Source organism: Hemitrygon akajei, chromosome 32, assembly GCF_048418815.1.
Source record: "Hemitrygon akajei chromosome 32, sHemAka1.3, whole genome shotgun sequence".
Taxonomy (NCBI): domain Eukaryota; kingdom Metazoa; phylum Chordata; class Chondrichthyes; order Myliobatiformes; family Dasyatidae; genus Hemitrygon; species Hemitrygon akajei.
The window spans coordinates 17971716-17994552 of NC_133155.1; the positions used below are offsets into that span (position 1 = coordinate 17971716).

The window sequence follows — 22837 nt, forward strand, 5'->3', positions numbered from 1 at the left end:
ATCTTACTTCAATCCCATGCCGTAGCCATCCCATACCAGACAGTGACGCGCCAGCTAATATTCTCTCCACTGTACATCTGTAGAAATTTGTGAGTGCTTTTGGTAATATCCCAAATCTCCTCAAACTCCTAATGAAACATAGCCACTGTTTTGCCGTCTTTTTAGCTGCATTGATATGTTGGGACTGGATTACAATCTGTAAGTGCTGATGTATATTATTGGAGTAGTGATAAAAGTGACTTGTATAAGGCATGTCCCCACAAGCGGCATTCTAATAAATTATCCAGCCTGTATGTTTTTGACATTGGAGTTGAGGGTTGATTTTAGGATAATGGTCTAAGGTCTCTGCCATCACTAAGGTGCCAATTGAAAACTCGTTTCACATTTGAAAGATAATAACTCAGAGATGTTCATCCTCACTGCTTTTGGTTCTACCAATTTCAGTAGAAAAGGGTATAACTGCTGCTATGGTTCCAACACTTAAGCCTACCAATCACTTCAAAGCATAGAACAGCACAGCACAGCACAGCACAGGCCTCTTGGCCCACGATATTTTACCAAACTAATTAAACTAGTAATTAAATGCCAAACTAAACTAACCCCTCTTGCATATACAATGTCTATGCCCCTCTATTCTCTGCACACTCATATGCCCATCTAGGAAACACATCTACCATATTTGCCTCCACTATCACCCTTGGCAGTGCATCCCAGGAACCTGCTATCCACAATGTACAACAAACTGCCCCGCATTATCTCCTTTGATCTTTCCCCTCTCACCTTAAATACATGCACTCTAGTATTAGACATGGCATATACGGTACTGAAATTGCAAAAGGTGTTATATACATAATGGCTCTTCTTTGTACCTAACATATAGCTTTAACATACATGACAAATTGGGTTTCATTACAGCCGCACCAACCAAGAATAGTGAAGAAATATAGCAATATAAAATCATAAATAATTAAATAATAATAAGTTAATCATGCCAAGTAGAAATAAGTCCAGGATCAGCCTATTGGCTCAGGGTGTCTGACACTCCGAGGGAGGAGTTGTAAAGTTTGATGGCCACAGGCAGGAATGACTTCCTATGCCGCTCAGTGTTACATCTCGGTGGAATGAGTCTCTGGCTGAATGTACTCCTGTGCCTAACCAGTACATTATGGAGTGGATGGGAGTCATTGTCCAAGATGGCATGCAACTTGGACAGCATCCTCTTTTCAGACACCACCGTCAGAGAGTCCAGTTCCACCCTCACAACATCACTGGCCTTACGAATGAGTTTGTTGATTCTGTTGGTGTCTGCTACCCTCAGCCTGCTGCCTCAGCACACAACAGCAAACATGATAGCACTGGCCACCACAGACTTGTAGAAAATCCTCAGCATCGTCCGGCAGATGTTAAAGGACCTCAGTCTCCTCAGGAAATAGAGACGGCTCTGACCCTTCTTTTAGACAGCCTCAGTGTTCTTTGACCAGTCCAGTTTATTGTCAATTCGTATCCCCAGGTATTTGTAATCCTCCACCATGTCCACACTGACCCCTTGGATGGAAACAGGGGTCACTGGTGCCTTAGCCCTCCTCAGGTCCACCACTAGCTCCTTAGTCTTTTTCACATTAAGCTGCAGATGATTCTGCTCGCACCATGTGACAAAGTTTCCCACCGTAGCCCTGTACTCTGCCTCATTTCCCTTGCTGATGCATCCAACTATGGCAGAGTCATCAGAAAACCTCTGAAGATGGCAAGACTCTGTGTTGTAGTTGAAGTCCAATAACACTCCATCACTACTCCACTTTTATGACGTTTATTTATTTATATTTTATCATAACTTATAGTAATTTGTTCTGTCAGTACTATACTGCTGCCACAAAACAAGAAGTTTCACAACTTACATCAGACACAATAAACCTGATTCTGATTATACTATGATGTATTTTTTACGAGACTGAATTTTTAAAATCTTAACTATTATAACTTAATAAGTACAACCAAAAGTTAACTGAAAATGTGTGCTTTAAATTTACATGACTAAAAGTCTATTAGAAATATATTTTATATTGTCAACAAAGTACATTGCTGTTAGAACGTGCTTTTTATTATACAGATACTTTGCATGGATTTTGTACACCCATTCTTTTGTGATTAGACAATAGAATACAGTACTCAGTTTTGCTTCTGGGTAACTTGGGGAAAATATTTCACAGCAGTAAAATGCCTGTGGTAGTTGAAAGTTAATTATGTATAGTAATGATTTACTGTTGCTAATTTAGTTGCAACTTGCTGTGGAAACAGTTCAGATGATATTATCAAGATGCTATTAATATAACCAGCACATGCCCAGCTTTGGCAAGCAATAATAACTAATATACACCAGAAATAAAAAAGTGGAAGTGGTCATTGCCTGATGATTTATGCCCTTCTCCCACAGGTTTCCTCCTGCTTTTTATTGCATTGTACTACAATGTACAACATGCTTCAATCGTAGGTAAGCCAATTAACAGTAAAAGTGTGGCATCTGTAGAGAGAGAAACGTATTTAAGATTTGTGTTTAATGAGCTTTCTTCAGCATTTTTGCATTTTGTTGCCATTCTTATATCAGGCCTTGCAATTGTTTTGGTTCGGTCCTCTCTGTGGCAAAAGAAATTAGGCGCAGAGCAAAATACTCGAGATGACTTACTTCTTTATTATGCAGGGCGTGAGGTCATAAAATCAAACCTATGTTAGAGCACAGGAGGAGGATGTTAGGCACATTAAGTTGTACAAGAGCTGTTGAGTTTAACCTCACCACCTTCTCCTAGGCCGGTGACTCTGCAGGTCATGTAAACTTTTGAAATGTACTGGTTGATTCAGACCCCTGCCACCTTAGGATAGAAATATCTCATCGCCCCTCTAATCCTACCAATTAATTTAAGTCAAACTTCTTTGGCACTTTACACCTTTGCTATTAGAAATGGATCCTCCCTTTTTATTCAGTGCAGGCACTCTATTAAATCCCTTTCCCCAAAAAGAAACCTTGCTTATCTCCTCTTTCCTCTTGGCTCCAATTTTCCAGTCCTGAAATCATCCTTGTAAATCTCCCCTTCAACCTTTCCAGTACAATCATATCTTCTGTCATGTGGTGATAAAAAACATGTGCAGTGTTCAACCTATGAACGAGTTCAAGCTGAGACCTCCAATTCTTTTATTCCATGCTCCAGGTAATAAAGGAAAACATTTCATCTAACGTTATTCAATATACATTTCAAGGTCCTTCTGTTCCTTCACTCCAATCAATACCCAGCCAGTTGCTATATAATCCTTGGCTTTTCCACATTTCCCAAACACAAAATCTCACCTTTTTTCTCTGAATGAAATTTAATTTTCTTTTTGACTAACTGACTAAACCAGCGACCTCTTCCTGCATTTCAAAGCTTTCTCCCTTATCTACCATCCGACCAAATTTGAATCATTATGCTCCCTATACTTAATACTAAGCCATTAATTTATATTACTAAAAACAAGGGACTTGGGACACAGTTGGAGCCAAGTGGTATCGTCCTGCCAGTCATAAGCATACCTGCCAAATATTACCCCTCGCTTTCTGATACTGAGCCTGTTGTGAATTTAATTATTTTCTGTATGTTTAGCTATGCCTAATGTTTACCTCTTCTTTACCTACACTAAACTTTACCTAAACTATACCATATCTGTACTTTCTAGTATGATCTTTTTTCTCAGTCTTCAGTCTTCAATTTTCAGAACCCAATATGCTAAATTCTCTTTAATATTTTAGAATCAGGCAAACAAGTAATTAATATTTTAAACTCCAGATTGAAAATAAAGTTCCCATAAGACTTAGGAGCAGAATTAGGTCATTCACCCATCGAGGCTGCCCCACCATTCCATCATGGCTGATTTATTATCCCTCTCAACCCTATTCTCCTTCCTTCTCTCTGTAACCTTTGACACCCTGACTAATCAAGAAACTATTAACTTCCAATTTAAATAACCCAACGACTTGGCCTCCGCAGCAGTCTGTGGCAATGAATTCCACAGATTCAACATCTTCTAGCTAAAGATATTCCTCCTCATCTCTGTCCTAAAGGGACAACCTTGTACTCCGAGGCTGTGACCTCTGGCTGTAGACTCCCTCACCACTGGTAACATCCCCTCCATGTCCACTGTATCTAGGCCTTTCAGCATTCAATAGGTTTTGGATGAAATTTGGAGTGGAAAATGCTATTTTGAAAAGGGAATATGATTAAACCCTTATATGGGTTCATTACACAAGTATCAAAGAATCTGAATACTAACATCTAGACAATCATCTCACTCGCGGGAGGCAGGTTGTCCACCTACATATTCTAATGAAGCAGTCCAGGTAGAACCCACACAATTGGGTATCAGACCAAGCACACTTGCCACTAACCACTCTTTCTCAGGATGGGCAGTGATCCCTCCACAGATCTGGATTTCTATGTGAGCCCCGACCTTCTTTCCTGCCTGTGAGCGACAGCTTCTATCTGAAAGACACAGTTTGGATAAAGATGGCACAGCATCCAGTGAACCCCAGTCAGACCAAAGTTTTTCTAGCCCCACCCGCAGATCTCTCTACAGTTAATCACAGAACAAAATATCCTTTCTACAATGTGATGCCCAAAATTGCCCATGATTTCTGATCATCATCTTATAAACATTGTTCCTAATCCCTTTGCTCTTGTACTCCTGACCTATTAATGAAAACTCTTTCACCCATTCTATTGTGTTTTTATATTCCTTTCAATAAATTACATATTTATAACCAATTCCCTGAACCTCCAAACTCCACCATACTCTTCAATCTGTGTTTACATCCAATGAGTTTAAACAGATAAATCATTCACTAAATACAGTCATAGCCTACTCTAGGCCATGACCGTGACTAGTCGTTCTGATCCCAGCCAGATGGACTTGATCATCCATCAGTAAATGCTGGCAATTTTGACTTGGCCTGATGGAGGGAGTGATGGTGTATCAGCAGCTCGATTGGCACCTCTATTCTATATCCATTTGAGGTCATTAAAATACTAATCAGCTGTACAAATCCATAAATGAATATCTAACTCAGTGAGTCGTCGTAGTAATTCTCTTGGCGCAAGGAAGGGAACCAGTCAGCACAATTTCCACTTGATACATTTGGGTGGATCATTTTGGAACATCGTGACTACTAAAGGGGAAGACTGAAGTAGAAAGTACATCACTAATCATGATCAAATAGTGCATTTGTAAATTTTAAAAAACTTTGAAGCGGTAATTTCTATAACACATTTTCCAAAGGAAGCAAGATATTTGAAAATACGTAACGTGTTTATTAACAAACGAGAGAAAATCTGAAGATGCTGGAAATCCAAGTCACAGACACAAAATGCTAGAGGAACTCTGCAGGTCAGGCAGCATCTATGAAACAGAGTACAGTCACAGTTATGGGTCGAGACCCTACAGCAGGACTATATATGTTAACTTTATTTTACTGCAGCCTCTGCAATGACCAACATGACTGATTCAAATATGACAAATGGAATGGAAATGCCAGAAAATGTAAGTTATCTTCTTTTTAATTCTTGCAAAAAAAATTTGCTGAATGTGTACCTTGGAAGAAAGCAATGTACGAAAAGAAGAGAGATCTCATCTCCAGTTATTTTCCAGTAATTCCTCCTGTCCAATGGATGAGCAAGTGGTGGGGCTTGTTGGGTAGGGGCAATCATGGGTTGAGTTGGTGTTGGGAAAGGAGCAATGGTAAAGGGGTGTTTTGGTTCACGTTAATGAATCTTCCTCACCACCAACTGACTAGCAAATGCACAGCTGCAGGACTCTCCCTCATCAATGCTCATTACCGCTGGAATCTTCACTCCCTCTGGTGAGGAAATGATCACTGTTGGATTCTGGAAAGAGTGTGGGCTGAATGTAGAATCGAGACCAAGAACCTAAAATCTCTCTGAGCTTTGTTTTGTACGTGATGTTCTCCAAGGACTTCCTTTCCCTCACTTCAAGCCTGGTTGTCATGAATAGTATGAATGATTGGCAAACTGTAAACATGGAAACTTAATATTGTGATAACAGTTTATTGGATGCATTGAGAACAGTGGGTCTGGGTGACGTGGTAGAGGATTAAAGTGAGGGCATGTCCTAAGTCCCATATTTCTCCTCATGTTTGTTGCACTATCTCCTTTTTTATACCTTGTCTGTCACATCTGTAGCCTAAATACATTCAGGGTTCCTGCTTCCCAGCGACCAGGAATGAATGACTTATAATGTCATTTGCAGAGGAAGTAATTTCTTTTTCAGCTGAAATTGTACTGGCCAAGGAAGGAACCTTGCAAGGGGAGCTGAAAGGGTTAGCTGACTATTGTAACATGGGAGAATTTTCTACATTTATTTTCCAGAAAAGGTTTTAGATAATGTCCATGCAGATCCCAGAAAGACTGCATCTTGGTTATTGTCCTGCCACTGCCTGTAAGGAGTTTGTATGTTCTCCCCATGACAACGTGGGTTTCCGCCGGTGGTCCAAACATGGACCAGTTGATAGATCAATCAATTAGTCATTGTAAATTGTTCTGTGATTAGACTAGGGTTAAATTGGGGAATGCTGGGCATCGTGACTCAAAGGGCTGGATGCCTTTATAAATAAATAAATTGTTGATATATATGATCATCCAGAAGCATCACACTGAAGTATTAAATATTTGAAAGGCCTAGATAGCATGGACATGAAGAGGATGTTTCCTATAGTGTGGAGTCTAGGGCCAGAGGGCACAGCCCCAGACTACAAAGATGTCCTTTTAGAACCGAGATGAGGAGGAATTTATTTAGCCAGAGTGTGATAAATCTGTGGAATTCATTGCCACAGGTGGCTGTGGAGGCCAAGTCATTGGGTACATTTAAAGCGGAGGTTGATAGGTTCTTGATTAGTATGGGCATTAAAGGTTATGAGGTGAAGCTAGGAGAATGGAGTTGAGAGGAGCAATAATTCAGCCATGATGGAATGGAGGAAAAGATGGGATAAATGGCCTAATTCTGCTCCTGTGTCTTATGGTTTTATCCAGCCATAACCCCTTCTCTCAGCAGTGGTGAACAGTATCTGTGTAACAAATAGTATAGACACTAATGAAAGAGGTTAATAAATATTTGTAATTCTTTACAGTTCTCCTGCCAGACATTCAACTGCTCGGGCTATGAGTGCTACGAGAACCAAAACGTCTGGGAGGAATGTCCCTCAAGTCAAATGTTCTGTGAGGTAGGTTTGCATGATTTAGTTCAATAATATGGAGAAAATGCTAAGCCAAATTTCTTAAAGAACAGTTACTACCCATATACCTTTAATGCAGTATCAAGCTACTGCAAATAGGCTGTTGCCAGCATTGTTTCCTTACCTGTGCTCAATGTACTGATCTCATCTGCAATTGTCATTTTTTTGTCTAAAAAAGACACCTGGATCAAAGTCCAGCCAAACCTCCTGCTCTTTATAGGTCTGCAGTAGTTTCTGGCAGAGAATATACGGCACGTTAGCATAGTGGTTAGCACGAAGCTTTACAGTGCCAGCAATGCAGGTTCAATTCCCGCTGGTGTCTGTAAAGGGTTTATACCTTCTCCCCGTGACCACATGGGTTTCCTCCAGGTGCTCTGGTTTCCTCCCACAGTCCAGCTGATAGGTTAATCGTCATTGTAAATTGACCCATGATTACGCTCAGATTCAATTGGGGGTTGCTGGGCGACACGGCACAAAGAGCAGGAAGGGCCTATTCCAAGTTGTATCTTAATACTGTAAATAGTATACAGACTGAGGTGCATTTGTTTCTCATGTTCAAGCAGCTCCAGTGTTAATCTTGGACAATACAGATATTTGACTAATTATCATTTGTGTGAGGGTAATGGGGTGGGGGTCTGGTACCCATGAAGCCATTTTTAGAAGATGAAGTGAAAGGAGAGAATCCGAGAAAAGAAGTTTCTGTGTAAGGCATTTTCCAAACCAATAGCTACTTACACTCATTTATGAAATGCCCAAATGAGAGTGTTTATTTAAAGTTGAAAGTCAATTTTATCAAAGTACATATGTATCACCATATACAACCATGAGCACTTTGTGCAGTCCTGGGTAGGTCTGTAATCTAGTGTAGTTTTTCTTCTGTGTTGTTTTTTGTGTAGTTCAGTCTGGTTTTTGTACTTTGTCATGTAACACCACGGTCCTGAAAACCCGTTGTTTCATTTTTACTATGTACTGTACCAGCAGTTATGGTTGGAATGACAATAAAAGTGACTTGAATTGAGATTTTTTTATTGTCATACTCAGCAAATCTTTAGCATAGTAACTATAACAGGATCAAAGATCAACCAGAGTGCAGAAGACAACAAACTGTGCAAATGCAAATATAAATACAAATAAATAGCAATAAGTAATGACAACATGAGATAGAAGGTCCTTCAAATGAGATCATTATTTGTGGGAACACGTCAATGATGGGGCAAAAATCCCTTTTTGTTCAAGAGCCCAATAGTTGTGGGGTAATAAATGCTCTTGAACCTGGTGGTAGGAGTCCTGAGGTTCTTTTACCTGATGGCAGCAGTGAGAAGGGAATATAACCTGGGCAACGGAGATTTCTGATTATAGATGCTGTTTTCCTGCAACATACAGATGTGCTCAATGGTAGGGAGGGGCTTTGCCTGTGATGTACTAGACAGAATCGTCTACTTTTTGTTGGATTTTCCATTCAAAAGCATTGGTGGTCCCAAACTTGTGTTGTTAAGTCAACTATGCATGATGACAAAACATTGGGACGCAAGTGAATTATCAAAAAATCTGTCCAATGTGCTGTATTATCTGAGTTCCTTAGGGAATGTGTCACAACGTGCATTAGATTTTCTGCCTTTTACTGAACGTGCATTTCTACTGAGAGCCAGTTTGTTCACATCTCACAGGAAATGTTGAGTGGAAGAAAGGTACATCCTTGTAGCTCAATAACAAGAGACGAACAGCTTCAGCTTTGAAGTCCCATAGTGGATCTAGGTACAGATGTTGTTAATGCAAGCTGTATTTTTTCACCCCACTGAGGTTGGGTGAAATGACGACCAGAGGTCACAGGTTAAGGATGAAAGGTGAAATATGAAAGGGAAACTGTAAGAGAACCTCTTCACCCTGGAAGTGGTGCAAGCATGGAGTGAGCTGCCAGCACAGGTTCGATTTCAGCATCAAAGAGAAGTTCAGATATGTACATGGGCGCACGGGGTATGGAGGGCTATGAGACGAGGCAGCATAACAGTTCAGCATGTACTAGATGGGCTGAAGGGCTAGTCTCTGTGTTGTAATGCTTTAAGCCTTTAGTGCTCTATCTGACCATTTTAAGTCCTTCTAGATCTCAAAGGTTTAATAGCCCCGCATTTTAGTTGTTTTTCAAACTATGAACTTTCATTTTGTTTTATAGCTGTATCGTAACTCCAATGACTCGTACTGGGCAGGCTGCAGTGACAGTTGCGCTGGCACGGACAACATCTGCTGGAATGTCTCACAGACCATGTGTACAATGGAATGCTGCAACGCAACCCTCTGTCTGATGCTGAATGGCACAATCCAAGAACTACCCTGGGATTATGGTAGAGATACTTTCCACGTTCTGTAGACTTTGAAAACGCCGGCCAAGTTACTCAATCAATATAATATTTTTGTGCCTATAGTAAGATTTGAACCCCAATTGCCAAATGCATATTCATTTTGTGTCATCCATTGAGAGTGGGGACCTTCTTCATCTTTAGTTGAAGAGAACATAGTCTTTTTCAGTTCTTTGCTAGGGATTCTAAAGTGTCCGTTGGCTTCCAGATTGGTCCTCGTTGAATGGTTACATACATGTCGGCCGCCACTTAATCCCTTTTTACACTTGCTGTCAGTGTCCTTATGGTCCCAGTTTACTGAACACCTGACTGCCAAAACCGCAGTCCAGTTCATGCCACATGAATCCCAGCACCCAAACCTCCCCTCCATGTTCTCTGTCCACCCAATCACCTGTTGACTAACCCACATGACCTCCAGTCACTGCTGTACCTGACCATGATCCCCAGTCACTGTCCACATTGAACTCCACGCGCCCACTGCACCAAAGCACTGGGTCAAGCACTGAGCAGCCTACTAACACCTTTCAACCTCTGCAGCACACCTACCCCATTCCCCCCCCCCCTCCATCCACCATTTGCCTGTATGACCTATAACCAACCTTTCATCACTGTCCAGCTGACCCCAGTCACTAACCTCCACCCAGGCCAATCCTCTCACTTAGATTGGTCCACCACCCTGCCATAGACTCACACCCTTCATTTATAATCTGAAGACTTTAGCCACCAGCTCAACTTGAAGGCAGAAAAGGAATTAAGGACTTTTCTATTGACACCATGTGCTCAGTAAATTCCTTTTCCAGGGCCTTAGACAAAGCTCACATGATACCATTTTATGAAGCATTTCCATGTCTCACTCTTCCTGGTCCCACAGAAAAGCCACAATTCAGATGCTAAATCCCTATCACACACCCAGGTGATGACTTTTAGAACTGACGAATCAATTCCCTAGCCCAGTCGGGTCTGGAAATGAATAGTCTACCCTTTGTTTATCAGTGATATTGAGAACGAGTTCTCAGAAAATGACTGAAGCTGATATTGTCCATATGATTAATAATAGACCCTTTCTCAACTTTTCGGATTAGTGAGATAATTGTTTAAATTCATTCATATGGCCTTGAGCCACCGATAGAAACCTTTTAACTTCATTTCATAATTCTGTCATTCTTTGAAGTCCGCACCACATGTGTGCCCGTTGAATAAGGTCAGGTAGGAAACTTGATCCTAGTGTTCTGCTTTATTGCTGGCAAGTGCAATATGCCTGAGCTTTGTGCGTAAGTCCATCTCACCCCACTCACCGCGCATCAATGCAAAATACTATCAGTGCCAAGGGACAACAACAGCCGGTTACAGTCATAGATTTTAAAAAATAAACAGTAACATCTTACAAGTACCTGTGGAGAGAGAAACGGAACACATCGGTTGCTGGAAATCTGAAATAAATGTGAATGCACTCTTGGTAGTGGGGGAGGAGATTGTACGTACCCTGGTTATAATCTCCAAACATCTGTAGATTCAGGGCTCAAAATAGATGAGCGTGTTTGGCTTCACTGGTGGGGAAAGTTACAGAAACTAAAAGCAGAGGTCACTTGGACACATGTGGGTTGCTTAGAGATTTCCAGAACTTAAGGCAGTAACAATTACTAGTGAGATATTTATATTGATTTTATTTAGAACCTTTCAATTACCATGTGGAAAATGCAAAGGCCATTTGCTTAAATGTCTTAGAAAGACATTACTCTTTCTGACTCGTGTCACCTTACTCTGTGCTGTGTTTTTACCTTGAAATCACTGCCAGCACCACTATTGTTTGCCTCTTCTTATGACAAAGGTTTATATGACCATCTAAAGGGATTGACAGTCCTTGACTAAAATATTGTATTCCAGCCCCATGGCCTTTATCTGTCACAACCAAAAGACCTGGCACAGTGCAATAATAGTCGGAAATGGTCAACAATGTTCTTTCAGGTCAGATCAGTTGCCTCCTGCATCAGTACAGGGGGAATTAATAATTCCACACAGGGGTTTATCAACTCAAGCTGAAGAATACTAATTTGTTATTAGTGGTGCTTCAGAATGTTATTGTACTAAATCTTCCAAGCTACAGTATATTTGAACTCCTCCCCAAAACAGAACAGGTATTTGGGTTATCAAATTCAGCTGCATTTCTTTAACTACTATATTTCTTTAAAGTTACCAAGTCTTTGTCGCACCTTTCCCGCTTCCGACAGGAGGAAAAATTAGACTTCTGAATGTTGCCTTGTGGGAAGATTCTAGTTCATTAGAAAAGTAAAAGTGGCAGACAGGCAAATCCAGGGCAAAAAGCAAAAAGAGCCACTTTTCAACATAATTGTATAAGGGCTAAGAGTGTTGTGAAAACAAGCCTGAAGGCTTTGTGTGTCAATGCAAGGAGCATTCGTAACAAGGTGGATGAATTGAATGTGCAGATAGTTATTAATGAATATGATATAGTTGGGATCACAGAGACATGGCTCCAGGGTGACCAAGGATGGGAGCTCAACATCCAGGGATATTCAATATTCAGGAGGGATAGACAGGAAAGAAAAGGAGGTGGGGTAGCATTGCTGGTTAGAGAGGAGATTAACGCAATAGAAAGGAAGGACATTAGCCTGGAGGATGTGGAATCGATATGGGTAGAGCTGCATAACTCTATGGGGCAGAAAACACTGCTGGGAGTTGGGTACAGGCCACCTAACAGTAGTAGTGAGGTTGGGGATGGCATTAAACAGGAAATTAGAAATGCGTGCAATAAAGGAACAGTAGTTATAATGGGTGACTTCAATCTACATATAGATTGGGTGAACCAAATTGGTAAGGGTGCTGAGGAAGAGGATTTCTTGGAATGTATGTGGGATGGTTTTCTGAACCAACATGTCGAGGAACCAACTAGAGAACAGGCCATTCTATATTGGGTATTGAGCAATGAGGAAGGGTTAGTTAGCAAGCTTGTTGTGTGAGGCCTTTGGGTAAGAGTGACGATAATATGGTGGAATTCTTCATTAAGATGGAGAGTGACATAGTTAGTTCAGAAACAAAGGTTCTGAACTTAAAGAAGCGTAACTTTGAAGGTATGAGACGTGAATTAGCTAAGATAGACTGGCAAATGATACTTCAAGGGTTGACAGTGGATATGCAATGGCAAGCATTTAAAGATCGCATGGATGAACTAAAACAATTGTTCATCCCAGTTTGGCAAAAGAATAAACCAGGGAAGGTAGTGCACCCGTGGCTGACAAGGGAAATTAGGGATAGTATCAAGTCCAAAGAAGAAACATATAAATTAGCAAAAAAAAGCGGCACACCTGAGGACTGGGAGAAATTCAGAGACCAGCAGAGGAGGACAAAGGGCTTAATTAGGAAAGGGAAAAAAGATTATGAGAGAAAGCTGGCAGGGAACATAAAAACTGACTGTAAAAGCTTTTATAGATACGTGAAAAGAAAAAGATTGGTCAAGACAAATGTAGGTCCTTTACAGTTAGAAACAGGTCAATTGATCATGGGGAACAAAGACATGGCAGACCAATTGAATAACTACTTTGGTTCTGTCTTCACTAAGGATGACATAAATAATCTTCCGGAAATAGTAAGGGACCGAGGGTCTAGTGAGATGGAGGAACTGAGGAAAATACATGTTAGTAGGGAGGTGGTGTTAGGTAAATTGAAGGGATTAAAGGCAGATAAATCCCCAGGGCCAGATGGTCTGCATCCCAGAGTGCTTAAGGAAGTAGCCCAAGAAATAGTGGATGCATTAGTGATAATTTTTCAAAACTCCTTAGATTCCGGATTAGTTCCTGATGATTGGAGGGTGGCTAATGTAACCCCACTTTTTAAAAAAGGAGGGAGAGAGAAACCGGGGAATTATAGACCAGTTAGTCTGACATCGACGGTGGGGAAAATGCTAGAGTCGGTTATCAGAGATGTGATAACAGCACATTTGGAAAGAGGTGAAATCCTCGGACAAAGTCAGCATGGATTTGTGAAAGGAAAATCATGTCTGACGAATCTTATAGAATTTTTTGAAGATGTAACTAGTAGAGTGGATAGGGGAGAGCCAGTGGATGTGGTATATTTAGATTTTCAAAAGGCTTTTGACAAGGTCCCACACAGGAGATTAGTGTGCAAACTTAAAGCACACGGTATTGGGGGTATGGTATTGATGTGGATAAAGAATTGGTTGGCAGACAGGAAGCAAAGAGTGGGAGTAAACGGGACCTTTTCAGAATGGCAGGCAGTGACTAGTGGGGTACCACAAGGCTCAGTGCTGGGACCCCAGTTGTTTACAATATATATTAATGATTTAGACGAGGGAATTAAATGCAGCATCTCCAAGTTTGAGGATGACACGAAGCTGGGCGGCGGTGTTAGCTGTGAGGAGGATGCTAAGAGGATGCAGGGTGACTTGGATAGGTTAGGTGAGTGGGCAAATTCATGGCAGATGCAATTTAATGTGGATAAATGTGAGGTTATCCACTTTGGTTGCAAGAACAGGGAAACAGATTATTATCTGAATGGTGGCCGATTAGGAAAAGGGAAGATGCAACGAGACCTGGGTGTCATTGTACACCAGTCATTGAAGGTGGGCATGCAGGTACAGCAGGCGGTGAAAAAGGCAAATGGTATGTTGGCATTCATAGCAAAAGGATTTGAGTACAGGAGCAGGGAGGTTCTACTGCAGTTGTATAGGGCCTTGGTGAGACTGCACCTAGAATATTGTGTGCAATTTTGGTCCCCTAATCTGAGGAAAGACATCTTGCCATAGAGGGAGTACAGAGAAGGTTCACCAGATTGATTCCTGGGATAGCAGGACTTTCATATGAAGAAAGACTGGATCGACTAGGCTTATACTCACTGGAATTTAGAAAATTGAGGGGGGATCTTATTGAAACATATAAAATTCTAAAGGGATTGGACAGGCTAGATGCAGGAAGATTGTTTCCAATGTTGGGGAAGTCCAGAACGAGGGGTCACAGCTTAAGGATAAAGGGGAAGCCTTTTAGGACCGAGATGAGGAAAAACTTCTTCACACAGAGAGTGGTGAATCTGTGGAATTCTCTGCCCCAGGAAACAGTTGAGGCTGGTTCATTGGCTATATTTAAGAGGAAGTTAGATATGGCCCTTGTGGCTAAAGGGATCAGGGGGTATAGAGAGAAAGCAGGTATAGGGTTCTGAGTTGGATAATCAGCCATTATCATACTGAATGGCGGTGCAGGCTTGAAGGGCCGAATGGCCTACTCCTGCACCTATTTTCTATGTTTCTATGTTTCTATTATCCATTCTAGACTGTCATTTGCTAGATTTGAGCTAAGACTTTACTTTTCACTTTTTAAGAAATGACCGAACCAATGACTGAATTTACAACTATGGAATCAACTGCTACAACACCTGCTCCAACAACAATAGGCAGTGTGAGTATTCATTATTAATTTCAGCACAGTGTGAGAGGATGCATGCTTATCCTGTAAGCTGTTTAATCAATGAAATTACAGATAATGTTCCAAATAATGTTTCTGTTTTTCAACCTTGAGAATTCTAAGATGTTATTGAAAAGAAGCCACCCCAATAAATAAGAACTTGGAGAAATATTGAGAATGGCAGGGCCAAGATTGGATCTAACCATGTTCTAAAGGGTGTACAGTAGGGTGACCCACTTTTCCCCATTTTATTTAATATCATTATGGACATCTTTTTATGTTCATCAGATAGATACTCATCTGTTTTTTGTTTAGCTGATAATACAAGCAGCCTGCCATCCTGAGACACAATTCCAATGGGGCCTTTCAAGAGTCAGAATCTAAATGCTGCCTCTGTACAAGTCCAAATATGCTGGGAGGCTTCTGCAGGTCTTACTTGTACTGTCCTCCAGGCTTTGTGAATGAGAGGAACCATCAAACTACAGTGTCAACAGTCTAACCTTCCATCAAAGATGCACTAGAAGGTTCCATCATTGAGAATCCCCACACAATAGTTATAACGTGTTGTACTTCCACGCGACCCTTCGTACACAGAAGATCTTTTAGCACTTAGTTCTACACTGACTCCCAGAAGAGAAATCGTGACAGTCCCATACAAAGTTCAAAAGTTGGAAGTAAATTTTATTATACAAGTCCATAGATGTCACCATATACAACCCTGAGATTCATTTTCTTGTGGGCATACTGTAGAGTAAAAACCATAACAGAATCGATGAAAGACCACCCAACTAGGGTGTTCAGAGTGCAGAAGACAACAAACTATGCAAGTACAAAAAGAAGATATAATAATAAATAAACATCAGATGAAAAGTCCTTGAAAGTGAATCGATTGGTTGTGGGAACACTGCAAGTGAGGTGGGGGCAGGTTCAGGAACCTGATGGTTGAGGGGGTAGTAATTGTTCGTTCTATTGCCTATATTGTCTCTCACAGCTCCATTAGCTCCCATTCAACTTTTTATGCTACTTACATACACCATTTCCAATAGAAATTAACAGTAGTAAATTAACATGGCAGAATATGTTTGGCATGTTGGTGCACTGGGGGAGACCCAGTCAGTCATAGTGAAAATACAGCATGTAAACTCCATGTAGATGTAGAATACACCTTGTGGTGCTACTTGGACATATCTTCAGTGATGAACCCGGGGTCGTAAGATGTTTCGGGTCTTTAATCATCAGACACCCTTGCCCGGGCGACCCAGCCGGGGGTCATCAGCCCCCGACTTGTGTCCAAGTGGTGCACTAATCCACGGATCCCCCCTCCGGATCCACAGCCACCGCGAGGCCTTTTCAGCAGCCTCCAGAGTGTTCTCGGTGGCTCTTCTGCACTGTAGTCCTTCAACTCCAGGGAGTTTAAGAGTCCGCTGCAACGAAAGGCCAGCAAAGTCCAGGCTCCCAGCTTCGACTGGCTCTCCAGAGAGCTCTCCAGCCATCGCTCCAGCATTCTGCAACAAGATCTGTGTATTCAGCCCTCTTGCGCTCGTTGGCCTCTTCAATCCGGTCTTCCCAGGGGACAGTAAGTTCCAGCAAGATCACTGGCTTTGTGGCCTCGGATATTAAAACCATGTCCGGGCGGAGCATAATAGCTGCAATAATCTCAGGAAACTTGAGCTGTCTCCCGAGGTCGACTTGGAGCCCAGTCTCATGTAGTGGCAAGAAGCCCACCCGAGGAGCTAGGCCAAAGTTGAGCCTTCTCCCCCACTCTAATAAAGGTGATGGACTGCTTGGGAGCACACTGATTTTTGCTGTTTTGAATCGCTGTGCTGATTGCATCCGCCACAGACCTTAGGGCGTGGTCATGGTGCCAGCGGTATTGCCCTTCCCCCAACGCTTTCGGGCAGCAGCTGAGGATACGCTCCAAAGTGCCCCTCTTCTGGCACAGTTGGCACACTGGAGAGTTTGCCATGCCCCACCTGTGCAGGTTGACCGGGCTGGGGAGAACGACATAGACTGATTGGATGAGAAACTTGATGGCAATGGTTCGGCTCTCCAGAGCTCTGTCCAGGTGAACTTGCGAGGTTCCGCATGCTCCCATCTAGTCCAGGTGCCCTGTTTGTGCATGCCGACCATCCTGTTGTATCGTTCTTCCTCCACTTCTGCTCGTATCTCGTCCTGAACCAGTTGGCGCTTCTCCTTCCCATACAGGGCAATGCTGCCTAAGGTCTGGGGTTTCCCCAACCACCTCCAGAGAAACTGACTAATGGCCTTCTCTGGAGCCTCCACTGTTGACATTGGCACCTTGTAGACTAGAAGGGGGCAGAACCTTGACAAGACTCCGTGTTGGTACATCCAGGTTTTGAATTTTCCTGGAAGCCCCAATTTGTCAATAGCAGTGAGCCAGGTTATCAAGTCGCTTCTGGTTTGTTGAAGTGCGGCTGTGTCCTTCAGGGAACGGGCGAAGATCTTGCCCAGGCTCTTGACTGGTTCTTCTGTCACCGTTGAAATCTGGATCCCTCCCAGGGTAAAGTGGAATCGGTCGGCCACTCTTCCAACTGGGGGCCTGCACCTGCTGCTCCACCGTGCTACCAGCAAACTAATGCAGAGACCATCATATGTCCCTCTCATAGAGTCACGGGGCAATACTGCACAGTCCGTTCAGAGCAACGAGTTCATGTCCAGCATTTTGTTCCCCTAGCCTCCCAATTTCCTGTGTTCAGCTCATATCCCTCCAGGCCCCTCCCCTCCACATACATGTCCAAGTGCCTCTTCAATCATACAATTATACCTGCCTTGCCCACTTCCTACAGTCACTACCTCAGTGCCTTGGCCAATGAAGGTCAGTGTGCAAAATGTCCTTTTCACCACCCTATCAGCCAACAATGCCACTTTCAACTGACTATACACTTGTAATTCTAGATCCTGCTGTGGCATTACACTCCTTCCTACCCTACCATTCGTGCTGATTTGACTTTGTGCGTCATCTCACATTTATTTGCATTGAACCCATTTGCCAATCCTTGGCTCATTTCCCTAAATGATCAAGATCCCCCTGTAATCTATGATAACCTTCTTCACTTTCACAAACGCCTCTTAATTTTACATAATCTGTAAACTTACTGACCAAGCTTTTTGCATTCACATCCAAATCATTTTTAGAAGTAATGAATAACAAGGGCTCCAAAACCAACCACTAGTCACTGGTCTCCATTCTGAAAGACAACTTCGAGTCACCAAACTCTGCTTCCTCTGAGTCAAGTCTGAATCCACCTAACTAAACCTCTGTGGATTTCATGTGACCTCACTGCCAGACCACTCTGCCATGTGAGATCTTGTTGAGGCCAAACAGACAACATCCATTCCCTACCCTCATCTACCTTTTCGGTTACCTCTTCATGGAGCGCTAAAAGATTCATCAAACACAACTTTCCTTGCACAAAGCTATGTTGACTCCTCTTAATAAGAATCTGTCTATCCAAATGATGGTAAATACTCTTCCTCAGAATACCCTCTGTTAACTTCCCCACCACTGAAGTCAGCCTGATCAACCTGTGGTTCCATGGCTTGAATAATACCCTTCTTAAACAACAGAATAACATTAGCTGCCTTCCAGTCTTTGGGAATTTCAGTACTGACTAATGATGAAGCAAGTATCTCCACAAGCCTCTTCAATTTCTTCTCTCACCTCCCACAAAGTCCAAGGATATACTTAGTCATGTCCTGGGGATTTATCCACCTTAATGCACCTCTGAAAATCTCTCCTCCCTGATAATACAAATGTTCTCCAAAACATCTTCATTCATTTCCCTTATTTCCTGAGCAATTGTAATTTTCTTCTCAGTAACTACAGAGAGGAAATATTTGCTAAAAATCCCACCAATTTCCACTGCTTGAGACATAGGTGGCCCTGCTGATATCTAAGAGGAAATATTCTCTCCCTAGCCACTCTTTTAATCTTAATATATCTATAGAGCCTCTTGGGACTTTTCTTAACTTTACTTGCCAAATCTATCTCATACTCTCTCTTTGCCCTCCATATTACCCTCTTAAGAGTATTCTTAATCTTTTTTTAGTGACCAAGGGATTCACCATTCCAAACCTCCTAAACTCTATGTATGCTTCCCTCTTTTGCTTGACCAGAGCCTCAACTTGGCAAGTTTAAAGGTCAAAGTCAAAGTACATTTTATTATTAAAGTACATACATATACAAACCTGAGATTCATTTTCCTGAGAGCATACTCAGAAAATGTATGGAAAAGGATCTGTAACAGGATCAATGAAAGATCAACCAAAGTGCAGAAGAGTCCCTGAACTTGCCAGGTTATAATATTGCCAAAATATAACAAAACTTCTTTCTAAATATGTTTCTGAACAAACCGTGGAATGAAAGAAAATGTATAGGGTTCCTGCATGTTTAGTCTTATTGATCTACTAACCTGCCTACCTTTTCACAACGTGCTGTTAAAAAGAAATGTTTCCACAAGCACTTGGAGCTTGTATTTAGAATATGCTTCCCCGGACTCTTGATATCATATTCTTAAACCCTTCTTATTTGCCATCCATTACTTTCCCTTCAAGCAGTCTTTCCCAATTAACTTCCAATACATCAAGCCTAATACCCACAAAATTAGCCATGCTCTAGTTTAGGACTCTAACCTATAGATTGGTCCTATCCCTAAAGCTGCTAGTATTCCTTGACTATCTCCTCAGTTACTTGTCCTACCTCATTCCCCAAAAAGGAGGTCCAGCATTGAACCCTCTCTTACCCTCTCATACTATTCTCATGCTAAGAATACAAAGGGTGATTGAAAATCTAGCACATTTATTTTTCAACATAGTCCCCTCCCAGCAGTCATGGAACACACAGATCCCTTCTTTGGAGAAGTCAGGGTCTTGGACTTCCAGAAGTGGTCCACAGCAGGGGTGATTGATAAGTTCATGCCCTAAAGTAGAAGGAGGTGAGTTATACAACGAGAGTTGTATGCACGTGCAGTTCAACTCTTTGAGTGATTATGCAGAAAGTTTGAAGTTAATAACTCATCTCCTTCTACCTTAGACCATGAACTTATCAATCACCCTTGTAGACTGCTCCAACTACTCTCTGTACCAGGTCCAGTGAAACCGAAGTCTTATACAAAACGATGATTTTATGACTCCTCTAGTCTATGGCCTTAGTGTGTCGTACATCTTCTTTACTTTTCTATCCACTTCTGTTTCCTTTCTCAGGGAGGTATGAACTTGGATCCCAATAGCAGTTTTATCGTTAGGGATATTGGACCCTCATTGCAGCTTCAGATTGAGGGAACAGATGCTGATAAATCTGAGGGAAATTGCCTTACAGCAGTTTCTATCCCTCTCAGTATGTCAGCACAGCCCAAAAGGTTGGCAACGGGTCGAGACCCAACACAAGCTCCAAGTGCTTGTGGAAACTTTTCTCTTTATCAGCGCATTGTGAAAAAGGAAGGCGGGTTAGTAGGTCAATAAGACTAAACGTGCAGGAACTCTGTCGATTTTGTTCAGAAACACATTTAAAAAGAAGTCTTGTTATATTTTTACTTGGCTTTTTCAAGCCAACACAGGCACATCTGTGACGTGGAATCAGGTTTAAAAAATGTTTTCCTTTTGCCGAGGTAGAAAATGCTCAAAGCTTCTCTCTGTGTTGCTCTATAAATTGTTATAGCAAGCTGAGATATTTTCCTCAAAAAAAAATGTTGCAGGGCAATAAGTGCGGCATGGTTAACTGTACTGGAGATACCTGCTACCAAAGTCAAAAGGTCAAACATGAATACTGCTCTGAGACAGAACTATACTGCAAGGTAAGACCTATCTAATTTGTATATAGATTTGATAGATGGGAAATATGTATGAAAAAAACAGCTTAACGTCAAGAGATGGCATTCTGCACTGTCTCAGTGAGAGATGTAAGGGTGATTCTGGTTTGTTTATGACCCATGGCCTTCATGTTTCTAGTAAGTTCATATTATGTGTCTTTATCCACACTTCAGTCAGAATTTGGTTGGAAATGGATTTGAAGATCAAAGTTAGAGGGTTTCGGTTCACAGCCACAGTATTGTTGCTTATTACCCAGCCCCAATGAAGTAATTTAACATTAATTCTGTTGTGTATTTAATAATTCAATATTATCTGAGTAATCTTGTGTATGTTGTTTGATTAAGCATTCTTATCTGTTTAAATAATTATCTGTAAAAATACATTAGTTGCATACATCATCGCGTTACCAAGTGATACATGCTTAAAGTAAATATGAAGTTAGACCCAGACAGCTCAGACTCCCGTGTCTTCCTTTGAATTAATTTAATTTTACAAAACCTAACAGTGAGCTCTGCTGGTTTTGTCATTTTGGTCAGAGCAGTTGTCACCCCAAACCATGACGCATCAGGATAGGATGCTTTTTATGAAAACCGGTGAAGGTCAAAGGGGATATGCCAATTTTCTTTAGCCTCCTGAGGGTACAAAACATAGCCCAGGTGACGAGGTGTTTTTAAAACGAACTCAAGACAGCTACAGACCCATTCAATCACAGCGAGGAACAGTGAAACAGAGAGCAACGCGTTTCTTTGGATGCTCCTATCAGCTTTATTTGCCAAGCACGCATCAGAACATACTGGGAAATGCATCATTAGTGTCCACAACCAACGCAGTACGAGGAAGTGCTGGGAGGCAGCCCCCAAGTGCCGCCGTGATTTTGGTGCCAACACAGCATGCTAACCCTAACCTGCGCGTCTATGGAACTGGAGCACCTGGAGGAAACCCACATGATCAAAGAGTGAACCTAAAATCTCCTTAAAGATTGTGCCGCTGTGAAGTATTACGCTAACCGCTGCACTACGGTTGCGGCATGGTAGCGTAGTCATTACGGTACCAGTGACCCGGGTTCATTTCCCGCCGCTGCCTGTAAGGAGATTGTACGTTCTCCCCGTGATCACGTAGGATTCCGCCCACAGTCCAATCATGTAGTAGGTTAATTGGTCATTGCAAATTGCCCCATGATTAGGCTCTAATTAAATCGGGGGGATTGCAGGGCTGTGTGGCTCAAAGAGCCAGGCGGGTCTATTCTGCACTGTATCTCAATACATTAATTAATTAATTAAAAATAAATGCCGCCCAATCATATCCTGACTTTCACAAGGATGACCTAGCTATGGAAATCATCACCTTTGCTCAAACTTAGACTCAGTAGAACCTCAGAAATGAGATGGGATGGACAGCCCATTACATCAAAGCAGCATCTGACTAAATATGGCCAATAAAATAGAAGTCATTGACCATCAAAGAGAAAATATTCTACTGGTACAGTCATACGTTGCTTGAGGTATAGCAGTTGTTCTCATTCCTAAGGCACCAATGCAAGAAATCTTGGGATCAATCTCCTGGCTCAAACATCAGTGACCTTCTCTGCATCCTTACATCTGAAGTGGGGATGTTTGCTAACAGCTCCACAGTGTTCAATTCTGACACAACCCTTCAGAATGTAGATCAGCCTATTAACACGGAGCAACACCTGGAATATTTTGGACATGAGTTGATTAAGGGGCAAACAGCATTCCAGCCACACAAGTTCTGAGCAATGACCATGTCCTTCAAGGCAAAGCCTACACAATTAGACCTAACGTTCAATGATATTACCTTCACTGAGTATCCCAGCAGTAATATCCTGAAGGTCATCATTGCCAAGAAACTCCATAGGACCAAGCACAGAAATTCCAGTGCAAATACAGAGAACTGAACGATGCAAGGAGCAAATCAGAAACTGACACACGGTGGTGTAA

General features: G+C 41.9%; 1 protein-coding gene across 2 annotated transcripts in view; it reads left to right on the forward strand.

Moving 5' to 3' along the window:
• LOC140719551 (uncharacterized) overlaps positions 1 to 22837 on the forward strand; it is a 75851-nt gene that overhangs the window by 45813 nt on the left and 7201 nt on the right. For both annotated transcript variants that reach the window (XM_073034246.1, XM_073034247.1), the window contains exons 3-8: positions 2432 to 2488; positions 5498 to 5559; positions 7163 to 7255; positions 9438 to 9606; positions 14968 to 15044; positions 20765 to 20863. In XM_073034246.1, the coding sequence (XP_072890347.1) occupies positions 2432 to 2488; positions 5498 to 5559; positions 7163 to 7255; positions 9438 to 9606; positions 14968 to 15044; positions 20765 to 20863 (557 nt within the window). The remainder of the gene's footprint in view (positions 1 to 2431; positions 2489 to 5497; positions 5560 to 7162; positions 7256 to 9437; positions 9607 to 14967; positions 15045 to 20764; positions 20864 to 22837) is intronic.